The following is a 20,493-nucleotide window of genomic DNA, read 5'->3' on the forward strand; positions in this document are numbered from 1 at the left end:
TATCTCGTGCCCCCTCGAGATTTTTTAGTAAAATTATTTTTTTTAAATAAAAGATATATTAAAAGAGGCCAATATGTATTTTGAGTCATAATCGATATTAAGGTTCAACAATGGGCCTCTTTTACAAATTCGAGTCTTAATCAGCCCACTAAATTTGTAAATTCATATTAATTTACTTCTTTTTCTTTTTCTTTTTTTTTCATTTTCAACCTAATATTATTTACTTCAATTTATTTTTATTTTTTTACAATTTTATGTACTCCATAACTGGTATAATTTTAATAAAATATAACGTTACAACATCATTAATAGGATAATTACTATTTTTCTACCATAATAAGATTATCGTTATCCGGATACTCAAGTTAACTAAAAACTTCAGTAAACTTCCAATCCCAAATTGTTTTTCTTTGCATCAATTTGTATATCAAATATGTACTTCTGCTAATTTTTCCTATGTATAATATGTTACTTTTTCTATCTTTTCAATATTTATAGAGTAAAATTTATAATTTTTTTTAGTTCATTAATTCTGCGCTATGCGCGGATCATCACCTAGTAACAATATTAATTAAGTTGTTACGAAAAAGAAAAAAAATATTAATTAAGATACGTATCAAATAATTGCCGACAAAAAATAGGAAAAAATCAAATAAAAAGGGCTACTGATAAATGGTAACTGATTAGGTTGTCGGCAGAGAATCCTAACACGTGTTTCCGGGCTTCATGGTAGGTGGTCCTTGTCAAGATTCTTTATCTGTAACGTTAAAACCTCTCGGATAAAGAAACAACAGAAGCAAAAAAAAAAAAAGAAGAAACTGCGGAAAAGGAAAAATGAGTGGATCCGGTACGCAGCTTCACAATGTTTTCGTCTATGGTAGCTTTCAGGAGCCTGAGGTCGTCAAGGTCATGCTTGATCGCACTCCTGAAATCATCTCTGTAACACTCCCTGGCTTGTACGTATTGTCTTAATCTCTCGATTGATTTTTCTCTCTGTATAGTTCTAAGACTTGATGGTGATTTTGGATTTTTTAAAATTCAGTAAGAGGTTTAGGCTTAAAGGACGTTTGTATCCATGTGTTATACCGTCTGAAGATGGAGAAGTTCATGGAAAGGTTTGATTTTCAAAAATCATTTTTGTGAAATTCAGCTGCTATATTCTTGTGGATTTTTCTTTTTGTGTTTGTTTAGATCGTAATTGATGATGTTTAAGGGTTTAGATTTTGAGAAATTACTTGGTGATATTGTGGTGCAGTTACTAATGGGATTAACGGATGAAGAACTTGAGAATGTAGATGCTGTTGAGGGTAATGAATATGAGAGAGTGACAGTTGGTGTTGTAAGAGAGGTGAGTCTGAAGATTATCATCTCCATGAAACAACATTTTCGATGTGATTGATTCTTGGCGTTTTGTTTTGTTTGCATGTACAGGACAATTCTGAGAAGATGACTGTGAAAACATATATATGGATCAATAAAGATGATCCTGATATCGATGGAGAATGGGATTTCGAGGTTTGAAACCTTTTTTTGTTCTTCTCATAATCGGTAAGAAATCACGTTATCATGGTGAGTTTTGGATTTTTGTAATTTTGGTTTAGGAATGGAAACAACTACACATGAAGAAATTCATAGAGACGTTCAAAGAAATCATGGAATGGAAGAGGAATCCTCATGGAAAGGGAAGGGACGACTTCAACCATGTCCTGCGCGATGCTCCATCGGCTTGAATTGAATCTGTGTTAAGAGTATGTTCTATGTTTCATTTTTCTCCAGATTCCGAGTATAATAAAACCTAGAAAACTGATAGGTATTGTGGCGATCAGTTAAAATAATAGTAATGCTATATGTTATTTTGTATGTTCTATGTATCACATTTCTTCTAGAGATTTTGGCATTCATCTTGTGTATGGTTTGGTTGATGCTAATGCTTATGGCTTCTCTTATAAGTAACTAATTAAAGAGAGTAGTATATCATTGAACGAATCTGATAAAAGAATAAATATGAATTAGTAGCACTGTCCAGTCCACAAGTGATAGATTTGAAAAGTCATGTGTACTGATAGGTTGGTTTTCATTTTTTTTTTCAGCAAGCATTATGTTAAGCTTTTGAAAGACCTTTCTTGAGTATATTACACATCTTTACCTAAACATAAGAACGGTATCTTAACAACTATACATGAATCTACATGTGGCTTCATGAGTATATTACACATCTTTACCTAACCACAACTATACATGAATCTACATGTGGCTTCATGAGTAAAACAAATCACAACAAATAACAGTAAAAACTAAACTAGAATATGTTGTCTTCCCACATGTGATACAGTATAAAGTCTGGAAATTGGCCAGACTCGGATATCAAATATTCAACGAAAATTCACAGTTGTGAAAATTCGCTTTTATTCTTCTCTAAAGACTCTTACTAGTTCCATAGTAACTCTGCAGAAAAGAGTTCACAAGAGAAGTGTTCTAAGAAAAACATCAAGAAGGAAATGATTCACTCGTTCTTTTCACTGCAGAGAAGGGATGTGAATGACACTAAGGGCGACGGAAGGATTCGACGTCATTTTCACTGTTACTCTCATCCCATTAAGAACTATAACTCTTGACTACTGGTGACGAAAAAAAAATATTTCGGCTTGATGTTTTTTTTTTTTTGTGTTTCAAGAAATGAAAAACATCAAGAAGGAAATGATTCGGCTTGATGGTTCTTGTGAGGTGTTGTCGTTTTAGGGGTTTGGACTGTGTGTTGGGCTTCTGGGATATGATAGAAGATGCAGGCCGAGCTAAAGAGATAAAAGGCCCAGCTCCAGCTAGAGGATAAGGTTACGGTTAAAAAGCGGGATCCATGTTCTAACGGTCTATCTCTTCTTTCTCGAAACAGAGAAGAGAGAGAGAGTATCATACAACAGAGTTACAAAGAGAAAGAGATACAGAGATTGAGAGAAAGTATCAAAGCGGAGGAGAAAGCTTGATCGAGATAGAGATATCCGGTAGCTGATCGCAGCTCTTGAGGTCAAGGAGCTTTCTACGGATCATTCTGCGTGTCCTCTTCATTATCAGAGGAATCGGAGGCTGATAGTGAGTCGTCTTCGTCGCAGTCACTTTGGTACTCTTCTCCGAACAGTTCTCGGTAAATCTCCTTGTAATACCTGTACAAAGAAGATAGATCGGGTGAGATCTTGAACTATTATATCACATTGATCGATAGTGAAGTGCAAGAGAGTTTTGTTCTCTCCCCAGTCAGTAGAAAACAAAGACTGGGTAAACAAAACCTTGTGTTGATCGCATTACTTTGTTTTGAAGATCCATCACTAGTTAAGATCAAGATTAGGCTTATAATTGACTAAGTGAACCGGATCAAGATCGTAATCGAACCTAGTCTGATACCTTAACAAGTGGTATCAGAGCCAGGTTCTCGGTTAAGAGAACTAGGTTCGCGCAGCGGTGAAGCTGTGGTTCAAGTGGAGTTTGTTTGTTGTGTGATTTGGTGTGAAGTAAGTGTGATTGACTGCAGAGGCTAAGATGGAGTCGGTCCACGGGAAGTTTGAAATAGAGAAGTTCGATGGATCTGGTGATTTCGGTATGTGGAAGTTCAAGATGCAAATGCAGCTGGATCTGCAAAGGGCTGGGACACATCTTGACTGAAGCAGCTAGCTCTACGAAAGTAGAAGCGACAGATGATAGTGACGATGTCACTGATAAGGAAGTTAAGATAGATCCATTGGCTAAAGAAAAGGATACTCAAGCAAGAAACCTTATCTGCTCATGCCTCACCAACATGGTACTAAGGAAAGTAATGAGAGAAACTACCGCCATGGGAGTTTGGAAAGCGCTTGAAGAAGACTATCAGACTAAGACATTGCGTAATACGATCTATCTGAAGCAAAGTTTTGCGAGCTACAGAATGGTTGAAAGTAAAAGCATTGAAGAGAATCTCGATGTTTTCTTAAAACTGGTGGATGATTTTGCGAGCTTGAACATTCAAGTCTCGGATGAAGACCAAGCTATACAGATTCTAACAAGTCTACCACCACAGTATGACTCTCTTGTTCACACCCTAAAATATGGGAATGACAAAGAAACGTTAACGATTAAAGAAGTTACCACATCTGCGTATGCAAAGGAAGCTGAACTAAAGGAAAAAGGCCTGTTAAAACGCTCCAAGTCTGATGCAGAGGGACTTGTCGTTACCAGAGGAAGAAGTGACAAGAGACCAGGAAAAGGTGGAAGGTTTATATCAAAAAGCAAAGATTTCCGGTCGAAGTCAAAAGGCAAATGTCAACTGAAGACTAGGGAGTGTTGGATCTGTGGTAAAGAAGGACATTTCAAAAGAGAATGTCCTGAGAGAAAAGACCAGAGACCTCAGAATGCGGCAAATGTGGCTCAGGACAAAGAGTATGCTATGATACTAACTGCAAGTGTTCATGACACTAAGTCTGAGTGGATTCTTGACTCAGGATGTACTTTTCACATCACACCAAATCGAGAAGTGTTATTTGATTTTGTAGAAGAAAATGGAGGCAGAGTATTAATGGGCAACAATACGTTCAGTGAAGTTCATGGGTATGGAAAACTGAAGATTGTTAACCCAGACAAGTCTACTGTGATTCTAACTGAAGTGAGATACATGCCTACCATGGGAAGAAACCTCATATCGTATGGTCAACTTGAGAAGTGTGGCTGTACATACAGAGGAGAAGGCTTCAAAGTTGTGTTCTTTAAGGATGGAAAGAGAGTTCTTTCAGGGAGCTACAAAGATGAGCTCTATTATCTTGATGGTATAGTGGATAAAGCAAAAGCGAACGTGGCAAGAATTGTAGAAAATCTGACAAATCTTTGGCACTCAAGATTGGGACATATGAGTTTGAAGAATATGAACTTTCTGGTGAAGAATGGTTATCTGAAAGAGAAGGAGGTTCACACGTTGGACTTCTGTGAGAACTGTGTTCTTGGAAAAACTCATAAGTTGCCATTTCCTACTGCTAAACACGCTACAACGGAAACTCTTGCATATGTTCATAGTGATCTGTGGGGTTCAGTGTCGAACACAGAAAGCTTATCAGGTTGCAAGTACTTCCTAACGTTGATAGATGACTTCTCAAAGAAAGTTTGGATCATGTTCTTAAGGACTAAGGATGAAACGTATGAGAACATTTCCGAATGGAAGAAGCTGGTTGAAACTCAGACAGGAAAGAAAATTAAGTGCTTACGCACGGATAATGGTCTTGAATTATGTAACAACCTGATGGATACTATGTGTAAGGAAGCTGGGATTAAGAGACATTGAACGCATGCTTATACTCCACAGCAAAATGGAGTAGCAGAAAGAATGAACAGGACGATAGCAGATAAGATTCGTTGTATGCTAGCAAAGTCAAGACTTGAGAAGAAGTTTTGGGCAGAAGCAGCTGCTACAGCAGTTTACTTGATAAATCGTACTCCTAGTGCTTTTATCGAGTTTAAGATTCCTGAAGAAGTGTGGTCTGGAGTTAAGGTGGAGTATAGTCATCTTAAGAGGTTTGGTTGTGTGGCCTACGTTCATTCTGTTCAAGATAAAATGAGTCCAAGAGCGTTGAAATGCATTTTCATGGGTTATCCTCAAGGCACGAAAGGATATCGAGTGTGGTTGATCGAGGAAGGAAAGTCGACAATCAGCAGGAACGTTGTGTTTAACGAGAAAACGTTGTATAAGGAATATAAAGGAAAAGGAGTGGCAAGTGATGCCAAGGCTAAAAAGGTGACATTCAAAGCTGATTTAATTCAGGGTCCTACTCGGAAAAATTATATCTTTGAAGTTGGTTCATCTTCAGAATCAGGGAACACCAGTGAAGGTGGAGTTACTTCAAGTCAGAGAAGAAACTCTGATTCAGAAGAAAGTGAAAAAGAATCTGAAGGTCAGGAAGAATCCTTAGATGGTTATCTACTTGCCAGAGATCGTGTAAGGAGACAGACTAAGCCTTCGGCTATGTTCGAGAGTGGAGACTTTGTGGCTTATGCTTTAACATGCGCTGATGATATAGTAACTAATGAGCCTAAGTCATTAGCTGAAGCTAAACGAAGCAAAGACTGGGATACGTGGAATGCTTCTATGAAAGAAGAAAAGACTTCTTTGGATAAGAATCACACTTGGGATATTGTTGACAGACCTCTTAGACAAAGAGTCATTGGGTGCAAGTGGATTCATAAGCTTAAAGAAGGAATTCCAGGGGTTGAAGATCCTAGATACAAGTCTAGATTGGTTGCGAAAGGTTTCACTCAAGTGGAAGGGGTTGACTACAATGAGATTTTTGCGCCAGTGGTAAAGCATGTGTCTATAAGGATCATCTTGTCCTATGTTGTAAACGTTGATGCTGAGCTAGAACAAATGGATATGAAAACAGCATTTCTACATGGGAACCTAGATGAGACCATCTACATGGAACAACCAGAAGGGTTTGTTAAGAAAGGAGATGAAGGGAAAGTTTGTCTTCTCAAGAAGCCTCTTTACGGGCTGAAACAATCTCCTAGACAGTGGAACTTGAGTTTTGATTCACTCATCAAGACGCTTGGGTTTATAAGGTGTATTAAAGATCACTGCGTGTATATGAAGAAGATAAAGACAGGAGATTGTGTTTATCTACTACTATACGTGGATGATATGTTGATTGCTGCTAAAAGTAAAAAATACATTCAAGTTTTGAAGAAGAGTTTGTGAACTGAATTTGAAATGAAAGATCTTGGAGCAGCTTCTAGAATTCTTGGAATGGATATTTTGAGGGACATGGAGAAGGGAGTGTTGAAACTGACACAAAATAGATACATTGGTCAAGTGCTTAAGACATTCGGAATGGAATTCTGTAAACCGGTAATAACTCCTACAAATTCTCAGTTTAAACTAAAGAGCTTGACAGATAAGGAGTGGCTATTTGAGTCGAAGGTTATGGACTCTGTTTCGTATGCGAGTGCAGTTGGGAGCCTTATGTTTGCTATGGTTGGTTCGAGGTCTGATCTTGCTTTCGCGGTTGGGTTAGTTAGCAGGTTCATGTCTAAACCAAGTAGAGAAAACTGGGAAGCTGTGAAGTGGATACTAAGGTATCTACAAGGAGCTAAAGATGTGTGTCTAACGTTCACAAAGTCAGAAAGTTTTGATGTTGAAGGCTTTTGTGATTCGGATTACTCTACTGACCTCGATAAGTGAAGATCAGTCACTGGATATGTGTTTAAAGTGGGTGGTAATACAGTGAGTTGGAGATCTACACTACAGCATGTAGTGGCTTTGTCAACTACAGAGGCTGAGTATATGGCTTTGTCAGAGGCTACAAAGGAGGGTTTGTGGTTAAGGGAATTCTGCAATGAATTAGGATTTGACTCAGAGTTCTTTAAGCTACATTGTGATTCTCAAAGTGCTATTTGCCTAGCTAAGAATCCAGTTCATCATGACCGTACTAAACACATTGCTCAAAAGATTCATTTCATTAGAGACATCATTGAAATGGGTCTAGTAAAGGTCTTAAAGATTCATACGAGTCTAAATCCGGCAGATATGTTGACAAAGACATTACCTGGAAGTGCGTTCGAGAAGTGCCTCGAAACGCTGGGGTCATTGCCTGAGCGACTTGAGATGTACTCTGAGATGGCACTATTGTTTGGTCATCTCAATTAGAAGGGGTACATGTTACAACAGAGAGCAAGTTGAGTTAGTGATTTGTTCTCGGTCAAACAACGAAGTTAACTAACGGAAAGTTTAAAAAGCTACTGAGGTTCTTACGCAGGAGTTGCAGGTTTATCGCCGAAGATGTTCAGATGCTGGTTAACTGAAGAAATTTTTTTTTTTAGTGAATCTGAGTTGACTACAAGAGATGTGTACTTGGAGTGTCAGGTACTTACAGTATTCAAGGTTTGACAGTCTTCGTGGTTGAACGTCAGTTGGTTCAGTTGGATTTGAGGTTGGTTCAGGCTCAGGGTCTTGTGGTACTGGAACCGGAACAGAGTCTGGGATTTTGAAGTCAGCTGGGAGAGTAAGAGTGGGAGAGCTTACGAGTTCAGGGTTGTAAAACAGAGGGTCAGGACGGTTTACAGGTTCCACGGGAATGAGATAAGAGCCTTCATCGGCTTTGGGGTAACCGTTTGAACCGGATTGACTGGTTTGCGGAGACTGAGGCATTACGGTGAGACGGAGGAGCTGAGATACGATTCCGGCAGAAGTTTTTTGGTTTTGACCTAATTCGACAAAGGTGGAGAATTGTGAGGTGTTGTCGTTTAAGGGGTTTGGGCTGTGTGTTGGGCTTCTGAGATATGATAGAAGACGCGGGCCGAGCTAAGGAGATAAAAGGCCCAGCTCCAGCTAGAGGATAAGGTTACGGTTAAAAAGCGGGACCCATGCTCTAACGGTCTATCTCTTCTTCCTCGAAACAGAGAAGAGAGAGAGAGTATCGTACAACAGAGTTACAGAGAGAAAGAGATACAGAGATTGAGGGAAAGTATCAAGGCGGAGGAGAAAGCTTGATCGAGATAGAGAGATCCGGTAGCTGATCGCAGCTCTTGAGGTCAAGGAGCTTTCTCCAGATCATTCTGCGTGTCCTCTTCGTTATCAGAGAAATCGGAGGCTGATAGTGAGTCGTCTTCTTTGCAGTCACTTTGGTACTCTTCTCCGAACAGTTCTCGGTAAATCTCCTTGTAATACCTGTACAAAGAAGATAGATCGGGTGAGATCTTGAGCTATCGTATCACATTGATCGATAGTGAAGTGCATGAGAGTTTTGTTCTCTCTCCAGTCAGTAGGAAACGAAGATTGGGTAAACAAAAGCTTGTGTTGATCGCGTTACTTTTTTTTGAAGATCCATCACTAGTTAAGATCAAGATTAGGCTTATAATTGACTAAGTGAACCGGATCAAGATCGTAATCGAACCTAGTCTGATACCTTAACAGTTCTTACAATTGCGTTTGGAAATTTTTCTTCACGACATGACCCAGTTCTCATGGCAGTATTAAGCCTTGTCTATTTCTTCCTTTGTCAGTATTCTGGTCTATGGCTTTTGTATCTCTAACGCTTTTGTTGGTTCGCTAAAAATAATTATTAAAGTTTTGTTTTCTTCGTCGGAATTGTGGAGAAGAAGTTGATGGAAGATTTGCCAAGTCAAGATCTTTATACAACTTCAAAATCAACTGAATCAGACAAGTCAATGGAAGATTTGCAATGTTTTTAAAATCGGACCGGTAACCAAACTGTAAAGAATTTAGGTCATGGGTCAATATGATTTCACCAGGTTTAACCAAATTGAATTTCGAAATATTTTATAAATAATATACGTATTCTTTACAAAAAAAACAACAAATAAAATGTTTCAATAACCAAAATTTTATACAACCTTAAAAATAACAAACTGAAAATGTAATTAATATATAAAATAATTTAATACTTTAAGTCTGAAATTTATACAAAAAAACACATTTAAACTTTATTCTCTATAAAGATAGACTTGATCATAGAATCAATGGTTGGTCGGCCTAATGGCTGTCACAAGGTGGAATATCATGATAAAAGCTATAGCATTAGCATTTCTTTCGTATGTAATGTCTACCTTTCTTTTCCCTTTGGAGATTTGTAAAAAAAATGACAAGCGCAGGAATTCCAATCCACCAAACTATGTAGTCCAAAAAATGAAGAAACTATCGGTTTTCAGACTTAGTCACGAGTTTAATGGGGGCATTATTGGCAAAATAACTGTGGAGATTAATCCAATTTCTGTATTCTATCCTTGCGAGAGTTTTGTGAGGAATGTATTATCGCCCAAGCTCGTCTTTCCGACAGGTAGTTACAAATTCTCCATCTTATGTTTGGACAAGTTTGATGGCTCCTAGACCTCTATTACGATTATGGATCAATCATAAAGTGCACTCAGAATACCAGATAAATGTTTGGGAAGATCCTTGGATTCTCTCTATCCCTGCTATACCTGCTAAATCAATCCACCTGGTGCTAGATTCTCGGGTGACAGTGAGCGAAATAATTCATGGGACTCCAAATATTTGGGATGTTGAGCAAACAATTGAATAACTGCATTGGATTTCAAAGAAACCATTAAAATTTGAATTTTGGTTTTTCTTTGTAAAAGATAGTTATTTGAAAAAAACTAGTTCCCCTAGATTATAAGGAATCTATTTCTCTAAAATCTTGACTGTCTAAGAAATGGTCATTAGAAAAAAAGGCCAAAAACCACTTCAAAAACTTCAAACAATCAACCTCTAAGTTAAAAGTCTTTGCCTGGAAAATCAATGCTCCACATAAAATATATCATCTTATATGGCAGTTGGTGTCTGGATATGTAGTAGTTACAGGGAATTTAACGCGATGTTATATGCGTTGCGATAGTCATTGTCCTAGATTTTTGGAGAACCAATGAATCAGTCAACAATGAAATTTTTGAATGAACACCTGCCTTGCAGACTTGGGCCCTTGCTTTGACACCATCGTGTACGGGTACTTTCCCAACAATGAGCATATATACCAACATGGATTATTTGTTCTGGATAAAGAACGAAATCCGGAACTAGATAAAGACCATTATCCTTGGATTATGTGGTATTTATGAAAATCTCGTAACGATAAACTTTTCAGAGGAATCACATGTGACCCACTTGAGTTGATTCGACACACTGAGAGTGAATGCCATGCATAGTTTAATGCAAATTCAAAGATACTGTAGGATACTCAAACATGTCACCAAACAACGGATCGTACAGTGGTTATGATTGGGTATGGATGGTTAGATCAGGAAACGAGAACTGTTGGGATTTAGGAACAAATAAAATCGTATGTTTTCATTGCACTCAGAACTGGAGGTGTTAATTTGGGCAATGGACGTAATGCCTCAGCACACGAATTACCAACACTTTGAGGCGGACTGCAAAGATGTTTTAGCGATGATTCAGAACCCGAAAGCATGGCCAAGTGTCTCCATGGAGCTTGGGTAGGAAGCAGTACTAAAGACACGATAACCGGATTTCAAAATTTCTCATTTACCAAGAGAGCATAACTGAACAGAAGATGGTTTAGCTAGGATAGCTCGGAATTTTCGACGCGTGTTAACATTGGTTGGTTGTTCTATTCTGGTCTGAAATCCCAGACCACCTCTAGTTTGAGTAATAAAGTAGTTTTTTATGTCATAAAAACAAATCATGTAAACTAAGTTCTTATTTACTCGCATAATGAGAAGGAAGAATAAGTAAAATTAGATTTTGACCCGCGCATTCAAAGCGAGGAATTTCTTCAATTTAAAACTTATTTTAAACTGAAAAATATCTATTAGTTATAAGATGTGTTTTAAATATTTTACTAGCTAATACTATAATTATAATTTTGTTGATGGTTTATGTTTTAAAAATATTTATAGATGTTGAAAATGATTTAAAATGTTACATATTTATCCTATTATATTTTTTAAATTAAATTTTTTCATAATGCTTAAAGCTTTAAAAATTAAATTTAACTAAATATTATTTTGTGAAAAAACATTAATATGTTCTCCTCTTTGTGTTTTAATATTATATTTAAATAACAACCAAGATATGTTTCTCTTTGATAAACACAATTCTTATATCTTAAACAAAAAGCCTATTGAATATTTTGACCTAAAATAAAAAGGTAGTAAGTTAATAATTGGGCATTGAATGTCAAAATTTAAGTAAACATAGTTGAGCGGCTTTACCATTAAAAATAAAAAAATACAAAATTTTATATAATAAAAATTATCTAAAAATTTATTATTACATTTTCATTAGATAAGATATAATTTTGTATTATATTTTCTTGTTTTTTTTACATTTTTAACTTTTAGATATTTTTTTATTAAATCTTTAGATAAGTTTTACTATATGTTATGAATTTTACATTTTTAATTTATACATATAGAATGTTGATTTTAAAACAAATCAGACTCATATATTTACAGAAATTTTTCAAAATGCTAATTTTTTAAAAATTAAAGCTACTAATTTTTAGATAATGTTATTATCTTTTGGCTTTTTTAATTTCTAATGGTAGAACCCCTCAACTATGTTTACTTAATGTAAAAACTCCTAAACTAAAGATTTACCGTTAGTAAACCGTCGAGGGTTTAATTCATTAAATAAAGTTAATTTGGAGGTTTTTTCGTTAAATGCTTAGTTTAGAGGTTTTTACCAAAACAAACTTAGTTGAGAAATTTTAACATTAAAAATCCTTGAAAATATTACAAACAAACGGCCGAATGACTTGGATTGTTGGGCAAGTTTGTTACGATACAGAGCCGTTTTTAAATAGCCTCTGGTTTAGTTTAATTGGCGATGCAATTTGATTGGTTTGTTATAAAACGACTTAATTTGATTGGTTGTATATAACCTGGCTGAATTTATTTATAAAAAAATTAGAAAAGGCAATGGTATGCCATTATAAATAAGTTTAAAATCAAGGATATAATCCTAGTGGAGATTCTGGTTTAATAGTATAGATGTTTTTTTTTAAATACAAATTTGGGAATTTCATGAGTGTTAATGTTTGAATAATTAAAGTTTTCAACACAAGTGATCCTGGAATAATATTTAAACAAAGTGAGAACTAGACATAAACAATACGCTGCTGTGAATATTTATGATTGTGAATCTCATGATTTGTGAATAGAAAAGACGTCAAAGAAAAAAAAACGAGTTATGGCCTTGCTTTATTAATTTTTACAAAATTTATTTTTAATTTAAAAGGAAAAAATTTCATTATTTTATCAATAAAATATTGGTTTTCATACGAACCCGGGTTTGGCCGGTTCATTGGATCACCGGTTTCGGGTTTTAATCCATGAGTCAGATCGTCTAAATTTATTCAAGGTTCATCATCTTGATTATCAAATTATCGAGGGGTCTGTCTTGGAACGCAATAGTTCGACGTGGATTTTGTCGCTCAAAACCGTTGTTGTCTCGTCAGCTTGCAGCCCGACGGTGGTGGTGGAGATCGCTCGTTATGGCGATTGGTGACTCCAAACACCATGTGTCCGAGGTGCAGGTACAAATAGAGGGAGATCTGCGACATCAAGCTGTGTAGTTCATGATCCTGCATTAGCTGTGGTGATGCTACCTCTCGGTTGTCACGTTGGAGAGGAGAAGCTAAGGTGTTTTCGGAAAGGCAGATTGAGATCTGCCACTTGACTAGTTATGTTGACTGTGTCATGCTGGGAATCGTTTAAACGAGCTCATGCCTCTTGAGGTGAGCATCCTTCGAATTTTTGTTAAATCATTCACCGTTGGCATGAATGGACAGTTCGGTCACTGACTGGACCTAGCTCCGGCAATAGATGAACTGTTTCTCCGCTTCCATACCCATGGGTCAGGTCGATCAGTGGGAACACTTACCATAGGTTCCATAGGGGGAGTCTTCTCACTCAAGGCTGTAGAGATCTCCAGAGCGGATGTCTAGGTTTCGTCATTGATAGGGGCATTGCTAGGTTCCCCGGCGATGGTGCTCTTCTAAGTCATAATAAACTCATCGGCTTGGATTGGTGCGTTGTTGCAGTTAGTTTCACTGGTTATGTGATCCATTTCGATCAGGCTAATCTTTAATCTGGCTCTTGAATCAGAGATAAAAATTTATTGTCTTCCCACAGATGGCGCTAAATTGTGTGAGCTACACCTTTGATATCACTCAAATTACCCTAAAGAGTGTTACTCTTATCAAAAGAGGTCGATTAGGGATCGAATTCACAAGAAGCTAGGGAACCGATTAGATCTAATAGTTATATGATTAAGCTAGCCTAATAGGTTTTAAAGCAGTAAATAAAGCAAGTAATAAATAAAGTAATAAACAAGATGAACAAGGTAATTGTTCAGCTTGGCAAGGAGTAGTTTGATGGAGGGATGGTTGATAGATCTAGGGTTTCTATTCAGGTGTTGGAGATTATAATTCCTATAGGTACCTATTTGTTGCATGCAAGATATGTTAGAGCTCAACCGCTTAACTCAGTGATCAGTTGTCGCATGTTTCACTGGTTAACAAGCTAGATCTCGTGTCTCAACGGTTAGTATGTTGACAACGAAAGAGTGTCGATCGATGGTCCTATTGGGACATCGACCGATACATCTTTGCCTACGTCGACCGATAGTCAGTTGAGGACATCGATCGACGGGTTCTAGCCAGGCCTATGCGCGAGTATGAAATGCTCTATTAAGATATTAAATTGGCGGTTAGCCCTCTCTAGCAGTCCTAATATGATAGATAGATGTCAGGATGGGATAACAAGGGTGCTTGAGTATGCAATCCTATGATCAAGTTCTAGTTAATTACTCTAAAACAAGCAATGAATATAGATCTATCATGAATATCACAACAAGGCAGATCTATAGTTTGGGGCTAATCCCACAAACCTATCTGAACCCTAAACCTAACAGGTGGATCTACTCAGAAATGAAAACAGAAATCATAGATGAATAGATATAAACTGAAATGAAACAGATCAATAAAACCAATGGAGTTCCAGGAGGACTCTGATAGGAGTTTCTCCCTTCTCTCCTAAGAGAAACAATGGAAATGAAAGCGTGTAGAAAGCGTAGCCGTCAACAATAGCTTAGAAATAACATAAATAGGGTTTCTGGTCGTCCAAGGGTATTCTGGTAATTTGTGGTCACTTCTGGTCATAAAATATACAAGGCCCACGATCTGGGATCTCCATCGATCGACGTGCAGAGTGCTGCATCGATCGATGCGGCTTTCTCTTCTCGGTAGCTTCCTCTCGCGAGGCAGACTGACCACTCTTCAGTAAAACGGGCATAACTTCTGCTACAAGATGCTGATTGACCTGAGACCGGTGGTATTGGAAAGATAACTCAAAGCTCTATTTTGTGTCGAAATATGGGATCAATATAACGGTCGGAAGGTCTTCATCCATAGCTAAACATCTGACGCGTCTGTGTAACTCTGCACCTCCAAAAGCTCCAAAAGACTCCAAAATCACCATATTTCTCCTAAACGTCCCTGAACCTGTAAATACTCTAAATAGACTCCAAAACATAATAATTGTATCTTAAAACATTTTAAACACTTATAGACCATGATTAAAAATGGGTAAAATATATGGTCTATCAACCTTCAATTAGAATTTTAATGTGAATGGAATAAAGTTTAGAGAAATGATGATAAAAGATCTTTGTGAGTGGATCCTTAATATAGATTGGTGGAACTGGTCTAATATTATTGGCAATGAATATGATGAATACAAAACAAAACACAATATAATATTCGAATAGAGTATTTTAAGTTTTAAGTGAGTAAGTCAAAAGGTGTATATCAAATAATGGTCTTGGCTTGTCTGTTATACTGATCAGCTCGCTGTAACCACTGTGTATTTAGAGCGCAAGTGACGTGCCTTGCTCCAGAGATCTCAGCATGTTACGTAACTGATTGACCGCGAGATGACTGGATTTGGTTATTATACGTAGATTCGGAGCTCGCTACCTCAAACTACGAGGTAGCCTTTTGGGCCGGAAAAGTTAGATTTTGCCGATGATTCATGTCTCCATTGCCAATTTAGCTCGTTTCGACTATGGCTTTTATGGACTGGTTTATGTGATAAATCATGCTCCAACTACCAGCATTATATTTTGTGGATTTCTTTACAGATGTAGAAGATGCGGATCAGTCAACTAGGCCAGTACTAAAACTAGTGAATTGTGCAAGTCCATACCGTTATATAAATAAAAAACATGTATTTTAGATTTTGGGCATATTTCTTATTAGGGTCTTGATTGTGGAATGGCGTATTTTTATTTAAAATGTGATTCTTCAAAGATAGTTGTGAAAAACGCCTTTGCTGACAAAAATACAAAGAAACTTTGATTAAGCAAAAAGTAACTTTTTTGTTAGACTACTTATGGAATCAATTTCCATATTATTTAATTATATGATAACAAAATTTATTAAATAAATCCTAACTACTTTAAAAATGATAAATAGTTACAGAATGAATAATATTAACCTATAACTTATTTTCTAATAGTATAAGATATTTATTTATTATTATTAGTGTATTAAAATAAACAATAGAAAAATAAACTTTTAATTACTTTGAATTTTATATTTACTATTGTTTAATTATTATAATCTTGATTTTCTATTTAACAAAACTTTAAAAAATATCAGGTTAATTAACTTTTTTTAGTTTAATTAATTTTTTCTAATTATGTGATTGCGTAGTGTTACGAATCAGTGTATACAACTCTTTATTAATACACACATTTTGGACTTTGGACTTGGTTTACTTTCTTTGAATGTTAATATGAGGAATAATTATGAAATAATAACGATGAAAATCTAATATTAACTAAATTAAGATCCACATCTTGCGCGGAATGAATATTATATATGAAAATTATTGTTGTATTATATGTTTATGCATATTATGAAATAAGAAATATATATAATAAATAAAAGTCAATAACTATTACATATATAATTAAGTTGGTGCGAACATATAAATCAATTTTATTAATCCAAACAATATTTTTTTATTTGATAGGATATATAATTAAGTTTAAATGATATTAAAATACATAGTATATTTTTAATATTAATTTCTATTAAATGATTTTTTCTACTTATATGGTTTTTTGATCATTTGTATCTTTTATAACAATAACTTTAAATTGCTGATAACAAATTTTTCACTGTGGAATTAATCATTTTGGTAATTTATATTTAAAAAAAAAATAAAGTTGTCGATGTTTGTTCAAAGCTTTTATCAAAAAAAAGAAGTAAATTTTGAAATTAAAATATTTATGTATTTTATATGGTATATTTTAATTTAAAATGATATATATATATATATATATATATATATATATATATATTCTTTTAATCTTAATAATTAATTAAATTAAATTTTTTACTTATATGATTTTGTAATCATTTGTATTTTGTTATAACAAAAAATTTAAATTGTGGATCATAAAATTTGAATTTGAGACTTTTAACAGTTTTAGTAATTTATAACTGTTTTAAAATTCAAAATATAAGATATATTGAAAAATTATTGTTTTATTATATGGTTAGTGTGGTTGTTTAATTTATTTTAATATTTTAAAATTAAACAAATATGATAGAAGATACACTAATTTTTATCAAATATTTATTATTCAAAACCATTAATAGTCATATATACTTTAGCCACATTAAGCAATTCCATAAATTTTGTAAGAAAAAAATAATAAAGAACATTAATAATGAATTTATGGTTAGTTTAATAAAAAAATATTATATAATTAGATGGACCAACCTATTTATCTAATAATTTTAAAAATCATCATAATGATAATACCTACCTGGATACAAAAAAAAAGTTGTAATGTTTATAAGCTCCTAGATACGTATAACAATATAGATAACAATATAGATACGTATGTATACATAGAATATAGCTGTCGGATAGTGCTTCATTTTCTCCGTTTGTAAGCGGTTTCCGATGTATTCGGTGGTTTCCACGCCTCTACCTTGGAGCTCTCGGCGGTGAGGCCATTCGTCTCGCTCGTTCTTCCCAAATAAGTGATGACATTGTCTTGTTTCCTTTGGTTGTTTTGGCTAGTACTAGTATCTGTGCGGCAGTAGGGCACTCGGGTTTGCTGCTTCTCTTGTAGGTTCATTTCCGGAGGGTTAGCTTCTTCGCGGTCCGCTTTCTCTATATGAGTTCTCGGTTCAAGGGGTGTATACGGTCACGGAAGGTCAGGTTTGGAGACGGCAATCTCCAGGTCTGCTTTTCGAACGACGGCATCGTCGCGTAGAGGTTTTCTCTCGTGCCGTCGGTGGTGCGTCTGTCTGGTTTGGTAGTACGCTCGTGCTTTGATTCTCCAAGTCGGTTTGTGTTGGGATGGGTTGTTGGAAGCTGTAGGAGCCGTAGCTTCTAGGTTTGAGGGCGCCTATCTCTCGGTAGCTCGCGGTAACCGGCTACTTTATTTCCGGCCTTCCGACCTTGTTTGGTCTTAGCTCGTCTCGTTGTTTAGCTAGTAAATAGGATGGTCGATCTTCTTTGGTTGCATCTCATTGTTTATCTTTTTGTTTAGTTTTTGATTTTGCATTCCGCTACTAGTTTTTCTCTGTAATCGCTGTCACAATTTAAAAATTGGTATAATATTTAACATTTTACCAAAAAAAAAAAAAAAAAAAAAAAAAAATGTATACATAGAATCCTAAACTCCATTATTAAAAACGCACATTTTGGTTGGACCTATCGAAAATCACAAAGGCACGTGGCCGTTGAGCTAATTACACATACTTTCTTTTTTTCCTATATTATCTTATATTTTTCTATTTTTCCTGGCCTTTAATTTTTCGCACAACAAAACTATGGATAAACTAAAAAATCAGTTTTACCTGCTAACCAATAACCGGTTCGTGTTCGGTGTTCAAAAAGAGACCGGTTTGTGTTCCTTCGGGATTCTCATTTTCACTTTATAAAGTCAAGCCCTCGTAATGAGATAACATACAAGCAAAAAAAGTTAAAACAAAGAAGTGAGGAAAAATGAGTAGGTCCGATGCTCAGCTTCACGATGTCTTCGTCTATGGAACGTACTCCGGAAATCATCTCTGTAACACTCCCTGGCTTGTACGTTCTCTCGATATCTCGATTGATTAGTCTTTCTTTGTAGATGTAACTATGTAAGAGTTGATGGTGATGGTGGTTTTTTCAGTAAGAGGTTTAGGCTCAAAGGACGTTTGTATCCATGTATTGTGCCGTCTGAGGCAGGAGAAGTCCATGGAAAGGTTTGGTTTTTGATATTTTTGTAAATCTCAGTTACTTTATTCTCTTTTTCTGTTTTTGGATCGTAACTGAAGATTTTTAGAGTTTAGATTTTGATAAATTTTGGTGATGTAGGTGCTAATGGGATTGACGGATAAAGAACTATCAAATTTAGATGCTGTTGAGGGCAATGAATACGAGAAAGTGACAGTTGAAGTTGTAAGGAAGGTAAGTTTGAGGATTTGATTATTTGAACATTTTGGTGCTAATGGTGAGATTAGATTCTTAATATTTTCTATTTGCACTTGACCAAAAAGTATATATATTTTCTATTTGTACAGGAAAATTCTGCGAAGATGATAGTGAAAACATATATATGGATTAACAAAAATGATCCTGATATGTATGGAGAATGGGACTTCGAGGTTTGTACTGAATAGCTTTTATTTTGTTAACTCATAATAAATGAGAAATATGGTCCCATTCATGTGTCTGATTCATTTTGGTAGGAGTGGAAACAGCTACACATGCCGAAATTCATGGAGACTATCAAAGAAATCATTGAAATAAATAAGAATCATCAAGGAAAGGGAGTAGAAGATTACACCCAAATTCTTCACAAAAACCTTGGGGATGCTCCGTTGTCTTGAATGGATTTTATGTTGGCTATGTTCTACATAATTTATAAATTTCCAAATAAATAAAGCCTAGAGATTAATGGGTACTGTGGAGATCATGTCTTCTTGTAAGATTTGTGTTATGTGGTTTGTATTGTTATAATGGGTACTGTGGAGAATTATGTTATAAATATTTTGATATTATTGGCGTCGTCGATTGGTTAAAGGCTTAAAGCCAATGCCTGTGACGTATATATGAAATAAGTGCGTATTGATTAAATATAATGCCTTTGACGTCTATATGAAATAAGTGTGTATTGATTAAATATCACTATATTTGAACCAGCGCATTTGCGCAGAATATAATATTTCTAAATTTTATCAGATGATTATAAGAAAAATTTAAAATTTTGAGTTGGGGGATTTTAGATCACGTAAGTTAAGTGCAATTATGTTCATATATTTTATAGTGTCCTCGGTATATATTTAGATGCTAAAATTATATAAATCTGTTTACAAAAATATAGAATATCTATAATTAAGATTAAGTAACTGAAAATACCTTTAAAGTTAATGTATTTTATGTTTAAATATAAAGTACATCTCCAAATATTGTTATAAAATCTGGTACATTTAATATTTTTCCCAAAAAAATACAATTTTAATGATAAGATATTGACGTCAAAAAAAAATGATAAGATATTTTTTTATTTGTTTTCTCAAAATGAAGGTGAGATTCTTTCTAAAATTATGAACATATCTAATAAATTGTTATCATAATTAATTTAATAACATAAACATTTATTAAGATTAGAAAATATAACAAATCTAAATATAACAAATCTAATAGGAGGTCCACCTTAAATCCACCTAGAAAAGGCATAATGTTTTTGTTTTAACAAAAGAGATTGAACTAACCAGTAATAATTAATATACATGAAACAAGTGTGTATGGATAGTATTTTGAGTAAATATTTAACTTCCTCTGTCGTTAAAAACTTATAAGCTAACCTTGGAAAAACCCTAGCCGTCAAGAGAAAAAGAGAAAGATTTTTTTTAGTTTCAAGCCGATGGTCAGAGGCTTCAGTAGCTCCGATATCGGCTTGTTTGATTTCCTTTGCTTCTTTTTCCTTGATTT

At 35.1% G+C, this 20,493-nt stretch overlaps 1 protein-coding gene and 1 long non-coding RNA gene across 4 annotated transcripts; one reads left to right on the forward strand and one right to left on the reverse strand.

The window, feature by feature from the left end:
* The first annotated feature begins 699 nt into the window (after nt 1-699).
* On the forward strand, nt 700-19,581 carry LOC103863914 (AIG2-like protein A). 3 transcript variants are annotated; one of them, XM_009141672.3, is made up of 5 exons: nt 700-956; nt 1,043-1,115; nt 1,256-1,348; nt 1,432-1,515; nt 1,602-1,928. In XM_009141672.3, exons 1-5 carry the CDS (start codon nt 835-837, stop codon nt 1,728-1,730), a joined length of 501 nt encoding a protein of 166 aa, XP_009139920.1. In that variant the 5' UTR covers nt 700-834; the 3' UTR covers nt 1,731-1,928. The 3 variants fall into 3 exon arrangements, with proteins under 3 accessions (XP_009139920.1, XP_033145995.1, XP_009139921.1); XM_033290104.1 differs by lacking the exons at nt 1,043-1,115; nt 1,256-1,348; nt 1,432-1,515; nt 1,602-1,928 and adding exons at nt 18,689-18,761; nt 18,874-18,966; nt 19,080-19,163; nt 19,248-19,581 and having other exon boundaries at nt 764-956; XM_009141673.3 differs by lacking the exons at nt 700-956; nt 1,043-1,115; nt 1,256-1,348; nt 1,432-1,515; nt 1,602-1,928 and adding exons at nt 18,429-18,603; nt 18,689-18,761; nt 18,874-18,966; nt 19,080-19,163; nt 19,248-19,581.
* Nucleotides 1,737-11,882, reverse strand: LOC117133581. Its single transcript, XR_004457458.1, has 2 exons — nt 8,910-11,882; nt 1,737-3,396 (listed from the first exon to the last, which is right to left on the reverse strand). It is a non-coding gene; the product is annotated as an uncharacterized LOC117133581 (long non-coding RNA).
* Nucleotides 19,582-20,493: the final 912 nt, after the last annotated feature.

This window comes from Brassica rapa, chromosome A04 (genome assembly GCF_000309985.2).
Source record: "Brassica rapa cultivar Chiifu-401-42 chromosome A04, CAAS_Brap_v3.01, whole genome shotgun sequence".
NCBI lineage: Eukaryota > Viridiplantae > Streptophyta > Magnoliopsida > Brassicales > Brassicaceae > Brassica > Brassica rapa.

Excerpts from the sequence above, each read along its gene's own strand:
- LOC103863914 (XM_033290104.1), top strand. The coding sequence starts at position 835 with ATGAGTGGATCCGGTACGCAGCTTCACAATGTTTTCGTCTATGGTAGC. Across the intron at positions 18,762-18,873 it reads CAGGAGAAGTCCATGGAAAG|GTGCTAATGGGATTGACGGA; the intron begins GTTTGGTTTTTG and ends TTGGTGATGTAG. Across the intron at positions 19,164-19,247 it reads ATGGAGAATGGGACTTCGAG|GAGTGGAAACAGCTACACAT; the intron begins GTTTGTACTGAA and ends TCATTTTGGTAG.